The following is an 11,128-nucleotide window of genomic DNA, read 5'->3' as shown; positions in this document are numbered from 1 at the left end:
CTTTGATCCAACATGAGAACATTTCGAAAGAAACTCAGGTTCCTGCTCTTCTTTTCCTAAGGGATGTTGACATCAAGTAAGATAACAACTTGGATTTTTTTCCATATGTGATTACCTCCCGAATTAGAGATCTTTTCCATGGGATTAATTATGAGACTTCTACATTCAGCAAGATGCATTTTGAATTGACACCCGAGTTTCCATATTCATCTCTAACATTTGTCTTGGGTGTCCTCTGGTTGGCTTTCCTTTGCTGCGTTTTGGGTTTTTCTTCAATATCCACGAATGTTAACGTGATAAGTTAAATTGAAAGAGCACAAACGTTCCGTAAAGAATAAAAGGCACATGACCTCCGATTATCCATTTTTGAGTAAGCCGCTTTTTTAAATTTAACGTTTTTAAAACTTTATGATTCTAATACGTACAACTTAACGACATAAGAAGTTCCGTAAAGAATAAAAAGCACGTCACTTCCGATTTTCCATTTTGGAGTTTGCGGTTTATTTAAATTTAACGGCTTCATAAATGAATGCATCCGTCAAAACGATCAATTAACGAGAAAAACTGTGATTTTTAAACGCTTGCTTCCATGTAACAAATGTGTCGTACACAACCTACCTAGTGGCAATTTCTCTCCATGCATCATAATTAGGTAAAATGCGCGCCAAAAGTAGTAGGCTAGCCAAATATGAAATATTACCAGGAATCCAAAGGCAAACCTAAGCCATCGACATGACTTTCCTTAACCACATCCACGAAACCAATATAAATTATGCTAAGATCTTATTGGAAAGCATCACATTTTCTCGGTTCCTTCTCTTCATCTCAGAGATCTGCTCATTCTTTCACTTTGAGAAAGCTCAAGGTGTGGTTTCTCTTTGAATTTGGGGGCTTTGTGTTTAAGTGATTATCTTTGTTTGAGGAAAAAGAAAGTGCTTTTCGGATTTCGTTTTGTGCAGAAATGAAGAGAACAAGAGATGATGTTCTTCACCCTTCCCGTGGAGAACGGTGAGTTCATTTTTATATTCAGTATAATTTTAGCCAGTGCTGTTGTTTAGTGCTGTTTTTCCCCCTTCGAGGTTTCGTTTTCGGTTTCTATTGACAAAAAATTTAATTTTCAATCGAAAAAAATTGCGTATGAATTAATATAAAATAGAACATAAGAAAGAACATGAATAAGCTAAGGTAAGACGTATTATAAGTTTGGTACATGAGTCATTCAAAATATTTATAGATGAAAATAATTGCTTCCAATAGGAATTGAACCGGTATTAAAGGCTATGTTAGTTTGAATCTGGCCCTTCATTCTTTTTTCTGCATATGAAGCTATGGACAATCCCAAGGAGGAGAGGAGGGAGACGCCGGTGGTAAAGCGGGTCGAAGACTAACACCGAACGACGCTTCGTCATACGTCAGGGAAGTGAAGGACGCGTTCCAAGATCAACCGGAAAAGTACGACATGTTCCAACAGATTATGATAGATTTCAAGTCTCAAAGGTACAATCATTAACCTCGTGGCGACAATAGGAATATCAATAATCTAACTTCTTTCTCTGGTATCAATCAGGATCGATAGAGCAAGAGTCGTGGCAATAGCAAAGGAACTGTTTAAAGGTAATAACAGATTGATTCATGGGTTCAATACTTTTTTGCCGGTGGGATGTGAAATAGCACTGGACGAAGCACCGGTTTCGAAGAAGCCTGCCAGTTTGGAAGACGCCATCGATTTCATCCACAAGCTCAAGGTACGGCACAACTTTTGTCTTTCGGGTTGGAGCAAATATTGAGTTGATACGATATTTAATTTCATGTCATGTGTGGACATAGGAATGCTTTCGGAGCGAGGAACATATTTACATATCTTTTCATAACATTCTCCATATGTATCAGCATGGCAAGGAAATCGACGCCATCTACAATGAGGTAAATGCAGATAGACGTGCTTCCTTCCGCATGGACCATCTCTTGTTTCCACTACAAAATTTCCCAATCTTGATCTAAATAGAGCAGGATAAAAGATTTGGTCCATCATTTGATTTCGTAATGTCTGTAGGTTGCTTGCCTTTTTGCCGGTCATCCGGACTTAATCGAGGCATTCAAGAGATTCTTGCCTGAAAACTTTCGGCATGAGGAAGAGCTCAGCTGTATCACCACTCGGACCTCGTGCCGAGTGCAAATGGTAAGATGATCATTTTTGCCTCCCATTTCTTTTGGTTAGATCTTTTGTTCCAAGGAATAATCTTTCCTTTCTCTCGTCGTTGTTTTGGACCGAACCCGTCGAGATAGGTCGATTCTCAATCCGAGGATGAAGTTACACAAAAATTGCGCTGATTTGGACCACAATGAGGATACGACGAAGAATTGCACAAGGACGACAGGAATGCGATTGGATCGGGTTGTTGATCATAACATAGGGAGCATTTTATGGAAGAAGATTTCATCAATATATTCACTTTTCCCTGTATTACTTTTCCTTCTTGATTTATGGTTCTGAATTAGTTTGTAAGACATCGTCATCTATTGAAATTTCTGGGATAAATTGAACTAATGTATTTGCATCACTCTAAATGTTATTCTTGGATATTGGTTATTTGCTTGTGTTAAGAATGAGCAATGTATGTATGTTAATAGTCAATATGTTACTTGGCGTGTGCATCGAGCGGAACGTTTGTCTATGCACTTTTGAATGGACGTTGATAATACAAAATTATGAGATAAAGAAATGTTATGTTTCACTAGTGGTGAAAACTAATTCCAAATAATGATTTCGTGCAGGTGATGTTGAATTTCTTTTTCCTTCAATTTTGTATTTTACTACGAATCGTTTCCCAGCTTATGTATCTTTCTCGATACGTTTATCTCTTTCTTTTGAAGGTTCCCAATTAGCTTGATATAGTGGGAAGGGAAAATAACCCGGTCAGTTATAAACCTATCGTACCGATGTTAATTTAATCATAAATTTTTCAATTTGGCAAATGTAATCCTAAACATTTTTATGATTTTCGAATTTAATTCCTTTCGATCAATTGTCACCAAAAATCACTAACGTTACGTCCGGTCATCATTGTCCATCTTACGCTACACAACCGACGATCTAACGTGACAATACAAAGCCGTTTTTGTCTAATTTTTTAAGTTCTCAATTTTTTTCCTTAACATTTATTGCAACTGTTCTTCTTCTCCGGGTCAACCTTCTTTACATTTCTTATCTGACTCCCCCATTATTGACACACATTATAGTGTGTAGTTCCTCCTTCCTCCACTAGCAATTTGAAGATCCGCAATAGCCAACTATCACGCATTTTCAATAAACAACAAACTCAATCAACATGAGTGGTTGACATCATCTCCATCTTCACATCAGAGAAACAACTTGGCGTGTTCTAATTTCCGCAGAAACTCCATCCCACGGCACTAACACAATTCAGCCAACTAGTAAGCAGTTTCATTTAATAACAACATCAATTCCAGATGTGACAACACCAGAGAATCATGTTCAGGCATGACTGCAGAGCCACAACTCAGAGAAGGAACAAGCCCAAGCCGAGATAGAGGCTTGGATCAAGCGCGAACCTTGGATCTCCGGCCTGGTGGCGCTCAACCGGCTGAGCTAGGGCTCGCTTAAACTAATATCTGATATATGAGACTTGACCTCACTGGCTGAGCTTGGGCTCGACAACGGCGAATATGAACCACGGCCGCACAAGTGAAAATTAGAGGCGAGGGTCCTCGGTCTAGAACAGAGGCATGAGTGGTGGAAATCTGTGGGGAGGAGGTGAGGGAAAGTGAACGTTGCGGCGGAGATTGAGAGCAGAAAAATTGAAGATGAAGAGAGCATAGGTGGCCATTAGAGATTTGCCGAGAGCTCGCAACGTCCGAAACAAATGTGAAGAAGAACAAGAAATCAAAATAACATGTGAGGTTTAGTAGAGAGATGAACAGGAACAAAAATTTCAAACCCACGTACGAGTTCAACATTTATCGTAGAGTTGAAGATGAACAACAATAGAAAAAATAAAGAGAAGAAAAGTAAAAAGAGAAAAAAGAAAAAAAAATCTGAAAAAAAAAAAGATAATACGACATAAACCGAACGCAACTGCAAAAATTTCTAGTTCGCGAAATCTATGTTGTCTATCTTTGATCCAACATAGAGAACATTTCGAAGCAAACTCAGAGTATTGCTTTTCTTTGTCCTACGGATATGACAACAGAGTAGATAACAACTAGGATTTGTTTCCATATGTGATTACCTCCCAAATTAGAGATCTATTCCAAATGATAATTATGAGACTTCTACATTCAGCAAGATGCATCTTGAATTGACACCCGAGTTTCCATATTCATCTCTAACATCTGTCTTGGGTGTCCTCTGGTTCGCTTTCCTTTGCTGCGTTTTGGGTTTTTCTTCAATATCCACGAATTAGCCGTGATATGTTAATATTGAAAAAGCACAAACGTTCTGTAAAGAAGAAAAGGCACATTACCTCCAATTATCCATTTTCGAGTAAGCCACTTATTTAAACTTGACGGTTTGAAAATTTTAAGAAGTTCCGTAAAGGATGAAAAGCTCATCACCTCCGATTTCCATCTTGGAGTAAGCCGTTTATCTAAATTTAACGGCTTCGTAAATGAATGCATCCGTCAAAACGATCAATTAACGAGAAAAACCGTGATTTTTAAAGGCTTGCTTCCATGTAACAAATGTGTCGTACACAACCTACCTAGTGGCAATTTCTCTCCATGCATCATAATTAGGTTAAATGCGCGCAAAAGCAGCAGGCTAGCCAAATATGAAATATTACTAGGAATCCAAAGGCAAACCTAATCCATCGACATGACTTTCCTTAACCACATCCACAAAACCCCTATAAATTGTGCTAAGATCTTGTTGAAAAGCATCAAATTTTCTCAGTCCTCTTCATCTCAGAGATCTGCTCCTTCTTTCACTCTGAGAAAGCTCAAGGTGTGGTTTCTCTTTGAATTTGGGGGCTTTCTGTTTAAAGTGATTATCTTTGTTTGAGGAAAAATAAAGAGCTTTTCGGATTTCGTTTTGTGCAGACATGAAGAGAACTAGAGATGATGTTCTTCACCCTTCATGTCGAGAACGGTGAGTTCATTTTTATAGTCAAAACAATTTTTGCCAGTCCTGTTGTTTAGTGCTATTTTTTCCCCTTCGAGGTTTCGTTTTCGGCTTCTATTGACAAAAAAATTAATTTTCAATCGAAAAAAATGTGTATAAATTAATATAAAATAGAACATAAGAAAGAACATGAATAAGCAAAGGTAAGACGTATTATAAATTTGTTATGTAAGTCATTCAAAATATTTATAGATGAAAAGAAATGCTTCAAATAGGATTTGAACCGATATTAAAAGTTATGTTATATTGAATCTGGCCCTTCATTCTTTTCTCTGGATATGAAGCTATGGACGATTCCAAGGAGGAATGGAGGGAGACGCCAGAGGTAAAGCGGGTCGAAGACTAACAATGAAGGACGCTTTGTCATACGTCCGGGAAGTGAAGGACGCGTTCCGAGATCAACCGGAAAAAGACGACATGTTCCTCGAGATTATGAAAGATTTCAATCTAAAGGTACAATCACGAACCTTGTGGGGACAATAGGACTATCAATGATTTAACTTCCTTTCTTTGGTATCTCGCAGAATCGATAGAGCAAGAGTGGTGGCAAGAGCAAAGAAATTATTTGAAGGGCATAACAGATTGATTCACGGGTTCAATACTTTCTTGCCGGAGGGATGCGAAATAGCACCGGACGAACTACCAGTAAAGAAGAAGCCTGTCACTTACGAAGAAGCCATCGGTTACATGAACAAGGTCAAGGTATGGCACACTTTTTGTCTTTCAATGCTGAAGGCAAATACTGAGTTGATACGATATTTAATTTCATGTCTTGTATGGATACAGGAATGTTTACGGAACAAGGAACATATTTATGATTCGTTTAATCACATTCTCTATCCGTACCGGCGCGGAAGGAAAATCAGCATAGTCTACAATGATGTAAATGCAGTTAGACGTGCTTACTTATGCATGCACCATCTCTAGCTTGTTTCCACCACAAAATTTCCCTATCTTGATCTAAATAGACTAGGCTAAAAGATTTGGTCCATCATTCGATTCCGTAATGTCTGTAGGTTGCTTGCCTTTTTGCCGGCCATCCGGACTTATTTGAGGGATTCAAGAGATTCTTGCCCGAAAACTTTCGGCTTGGGGAAGAGCTCACTGTACCACCACACTCGACTCGCCGATTGCAAATGGTAAGGTGACCATTTATGCCTCCCATTTCTTTCGGTTAGATCTTTCGTTGCACGAAATAATCTTTCTATTTTGTTGTCTTTGTTTTGGACCGAACCCGTCGAGATAGGTCAATTCTCAAGCCAAGGATGAAGCTAGACAAAGATTGCGCCGATTTGGACCATAATGAGGACATGATGAAGAAGTGCACAAGGACGATAGGAATACACATGTATCTAATATGAGTTGTCGATCATAACATAGGGATACATTTTATGGAAGAATATTTCATCAATATACTCACTTTTCCTTGTTTTACTTTTCCTTCTTGATTTATGGTTCTGAATTAGTTTGTAAGAGATCGTCATCTAATGAAATTTATGGGATAAAGGAAATAAAAAAGAAATTGAACTAATGTTTTTACATCACTCTAGAGGTTATTTTTGGATATTGGTTATTTGCTTGTGCTAAGAATGATTAATGTATGCATGTTAATAGTCAATAAGTTACTTGGTGTGTGCATTGAGCGGAATGTTTGTCTATGCACTTTTGAATTGATGTTGATAATACAAAATTATGAGATAAGAAATGTTATGTTTCACTAGTGGCGAAAACTAATCCCAAATAATGTTTTTTCGTAGGTAATGTTGAATTTCTTTTTCCTTCAATTTTGGATTTTACTATGTAGCGTTTCCTAGCTTATGTATGTTTCTCGATACATTTATCTTTTTCTTTTGAAGGTTCAAAATTAGCTAGACATAGTGAGAAGAGAACATTACCTGGTCAATTCTAAACATATCGTACCGATGTCAATGCAATTATAAACTTTTTTAATTTGGCAAATGTAGTATTAAACATTTTAATGATTTTCCAATGTAATTTTTTCCGGTCAATTGTCACCAGAAATCACTAATGCGACGTCCAGTCATGATCGACCATTTTATGTTGCACGACCAAAGACCTGACGTGGCAAAACAAAGCCGTTTTCGTCTACGTTTTTTAGTTCTCAATATTTTTTCCGTAACATATATGGTAACTGTTCATCTTCTTCTCCGATCCGACGGGTCAAATTTCTTTACATTTCTTCTCCGACTCCCCCATTATCGACGCACATTTTAGTGTGGAGTTCCTCCTTCCTCCACTATCAATTTGAAGATCCGCAATAGCCAACTATTACACATTTTTAATGAACAACAAACTCAATCAACATGAGTTATTCCAAGTTACAGCTGCAGCATCTCAAGAGTGGGAGACATCATTTCCACCTTCAGATCAGAGAAACAACTTGGCGTGTTCTAATTTCTGCAGAAACTCCATCCCACGGCACTAATACAATTCAGCCAACTATTAAGCAATTTCATTTAATAACAACATCAATTCCAGATGTGACAACACCAGAGAATCATATTCAGGCATGACTGCAGAGCCACAACTCGAGAAGGAATAAGCCCAAGCCGAGATAGAGGTTTGGATCAAGCGCGAGCCCCAGATCTCCAGCATGGTGGTGCTCAGCTGGCTAAGCTCCGGCTTGCTTAACCTAATATCCTATATCTGTGATTTGACCTCACTGGCTGAGCTTGGGCTCGACGACGGGGATTATGAACCACTGCCGCGCAAGTAAAGTTTTGAGGCGAGGGTCCTCGGTCTATAACAGAGGCATGGGCGGTGGAAATCTGTGGCGAGGAGGTGAGGGAAAGCGAATGTTTGCGGAACCACAACTCGAGAAGGAACAAGCCCATGCCAAGATCGAGGCTTATAAAGTGCGAGCCTCGGATCTCAGGCTTGGTGGTGCTCAACTGAGATCTAGGGCTCGCTCGACCTCATTTCTGATATCTGAGGCTTGACCTCACCAGCTGAGCTCGGGCTTGACATCCGCACAATAAGTCTAAAACTACATTGATATCCATATAATAAATTAGGAGTGCTTAGGTAATTTTACCTTAGTTGGAATATTACGCACTAACGTGACATGCTCAATCCTTTTTTTGGTTGTTTGTGATGATGATATTGGTTGCCCGAGAATGCCTTTTGATGATTGATATGCATTCTGTGGATTTTTTCTCTTTTTAACGTCAGAAGTAACACTGGAAGTGGGATGGAATAGGGGAGAATGGGAGGCGGAGCAGACAATCTAGTACATTTAGATGTCCAGTGACAGGTGAGGAGGGTCGAGGTGCGTCACTAGAAGTCGGTCGTGATGATTTCTTAACTCGTATATATGAAAGCCATGAACCATAATTGTAACAGCAAACAGAGATGTCACAAACCCATGTATCTCCGGTGCCTTAAACCAATCGCGACATGCAATAGGAAGGAAAGAACATTCTGCACTAACACAACACACACATCGTTCAGTGTCGAAGGTAAAAACATCTACTCCAGTGAGGACACTGTTTTGGAACAAAATGCTTTCCCACAACTACTCAGTCTCCATGAAGAGAATTTTCTGAGGTATTACTAATGGAGATTCAAAATGGGTATGCTTTCCCAACCCACAAGCCCTTCCTCTCGGTCATTAAATGGGACGGCCTGTTAATCTCCAAATAACATCAATCTCCATCTTAAGGCTTTCCGACATTCAAAACAGCTTTTTAATCCATACAATTTACTTAAAGTGACAAGTGGAGAGCAAACCTGCACATCTTATCATATTGCAATCAGTCATTTAGTCATTACCCAATGGTTGGTAGTGGTATTAACTACTTAAGAGTGGGATTAGTGAAGTTACGCACTTCCTTCATTATCAGTAACCACATGTTAATTAGTATCAGACTAATTAACCATGTTTAGTTATTACTCTCTCTTTTTTCACTTTTAATTCTTGTCGCAAGGTTATTTATGAAAACATAAAGAGAGATCAATCCCTCAAACTTATCTGTTAATAAGTAGCCCAGATTACTAAATTACGCATTTTTGCAGAAGACCCAAAAGATCAGCAACCTCTAGTTTTTCAATGTTCTTTAACACATCATGCCGATGAATTAATGAATTTCGTATCTACTTTATGGCATGATAATTCATTATCAACATAATGAATCTAATATCCACGGCTCAAAAAAAGAAAGCAATGAATCCAAGTTTTGAAGTAAAAGAAAAGCCCATGATTTGTTGCAACCGGTAGTTAAATATCGTATTAGCTAATGATATCACATTTAGCAACCCCAGTTAGAGGACGATATCATTTTATGTAAACCAAATGCAAAAGAATTAACCATGTATATGTCTCAGATCATTCAATTTTGATATCTTATAAACGAAGGCGCCATTTTGATTCATTCATATTTGACTTTTTTTATTCAAGTTTATATAAATATTTCTTAACTCGAAGTAATGTTTTGTGATGTCAAATTATAAATACTTCTAATACGTGACTATTACAAATAAGGTTTGGCACACCATGCACTGATTATATTTTTTTTTTTATGTTTTGACAAAGTGAATTGGCTTAGCTGATAAGGTTCAAACCTTCCACACACTATGCTCAAAAGTTCAAATTTTGCTGCCGACAATCCCATTTGGTAGGCGATCCATAAATCCACTATAAGACCTTCTAGGGCTGTAATATGCCATAGTTTTAGCATGGGGTAACCTTCTCTCCTCCCAAACATTTTCAAATCGAAACAAAAAAGTGAGCCAATTAGAACTAACAAAAGCAATACATATTTCCCCCAACTTTATTTATATCTTAAAGAAAACTTACACTCATTTTTACCTCCGTGACGACGACGTTATTGTTAAGAAACTCATTATTGATTGAAGGACGAAAACCCATTTTAAATAGGGTTAATACCACGAAGAACTCTAAACCGGTACACCTATGACAAATTTACCCAAAACTAATTATTTGATCATCAAAAACACCAAACTTGTACACATGTGACAATTTTACCCTCCGTTAGTTTTCGTTAAATTTTACCATCAAATTTTTTTAGTTAGATGACATGTGGCAGTTGATGGGTATACCGGTTTGTGGTTTTACCTTCCATCTGTCATAGGTGTACTGATTTGTGATTTTTCGTGGTATTACTTTAATTTAACGGATGGTAAATTTGTCACAAATATATCAATTTATGGCTTTTCATGGTTAAAAAATTAGTTATCGATAAATTTGTCACATACATATCAGTTTGGGGTTTTTCATGGGCAAAAATTAGTTTGGGATAAATTTGTCACGGATGTACCAGTTTAGGGTTTTTCGCGGTATTAACCCTTAATATTAAAACCAAGTTTTCATTTTTAAAAACATAAAAAAAAATCATATAAACGTAACCACATGGCTCGCAAGTTTCTTAAAATAAAAATGATGATTACATAAACCGAACACAACCGCAGAAATTTTTAGTTCATGAAATCTATGCTCTCTATCTTTGATCCAATATGAGAACATTTCGAAGCAAACTCGGGGTCTTGCTCTTCTTTTCCTAAAGGATATTGAATTCGAGTAGGATAACCACTTAGATTTCTTTCCATATGCGATTACCTCCCAAATTAGAGATCTTTTCGACGTGAGAATTATGAGACTTCTACATTCAGAAAGATGCATTTTTGAATTGAGACCCGTGTTTCCATATTCATCTCTGACATCTGTCTTGGGTGTTCTCTGGTTGGCTTTCCTTTGCTGCGTTTTGAGTTTTTCTTTAATATCCTTGACCAAGGACGGCAATGTAATGGGATCGTTGAGAATTTTCCCGAAAATGGCATCTTGCGAACAGCTGAAAAAAGGGATGCTGGAGCTAGAACCTCTTTATTGACTCAATGAAGCTTAAAGGATCTTACATGTAGAAACGAGCAATATCTCGTTTTAAAAGGATTAAAAGATTAACCAAGATGTGGTAAAATTTAAAAAGCACATCACCTCCGATATTAGATGCT

At 37.7% G+C, this 11,128-nt stretch overlaps 1 protein-coding gene across 1 annotated transcript; it reads left to right on the top strand.

The window, feature by feature from the left end:
• The first annotated feature begins 961 nt into the window (after positions 1 to 961).
• LOC115664961 (paired amphipathic helix protein Sin3-like 1) lies at positions 962 to 6,067 on the top strand. The gene is made up of 8 exons (XM_056320318.1): positions 962 to 1,008; positions 1,327 to 1,497; positions 1,568 to 1,745; positions 1,828 to 1,923; positions 2,054 to 2,179; positions 5,425 to 5,465; positions 5,665 to 5,842; positions 5,927 to 6,067. Exons 1-8 carry the CDS (start codon positions 962 to 964, stop codon positions 6,065 to 6,067), a joined length of 978 nt encoding a protein of 325 aa, XP_056176293.1.
• Positions 6,068 to 11,128: the final 5,061 nt, after the last annotated feature.

This window comes from Syzygium oleosum, unplaced genomic scaffold (assembly GCF_021117445.2).
Source record: "Syzygium oleosum isolate NSW1041296 unplaced genomic scaffold, Sole_v2.1 Sole_v2.20, whole genome shotgun sequence".
Taxonomy (NCBI): domain Eukaryota; kingdom Viridiplantae; phylum Streptophyta; class Magnoliopsida; order Myrtales; family Myrtaceae; genus Syzygium; species Syzygium oleosum.
This window is presented reverse-complemented; position numbering and strand designations above follow the sequence as displayed.

Excerpts from the sequence above, each read along its gene's own strand:
- LOC115664961 (XM_056320318.1), top strand. The coding sequence starts at position 962 with ATGAAGAGAACAAGAGATGATGTTCTTCACCCTTCCCGTGGAGAACG. Across the intron at positions 1,009-1,326 it reads CACCCTTCCCGTGGAGAACG|CTATGGACAATCCCAAGGAG; the intron begins GTGAGTTCATTT and ends CTGCATATGAAG. Across the intron at positions 2,180-5,424 it reads CCTCGTGCCGAGTGCAAATG|CTATGGACGATTCCAAGGAG; the intron begins GTAAGATGATCA and ends CTGGATATGAAG.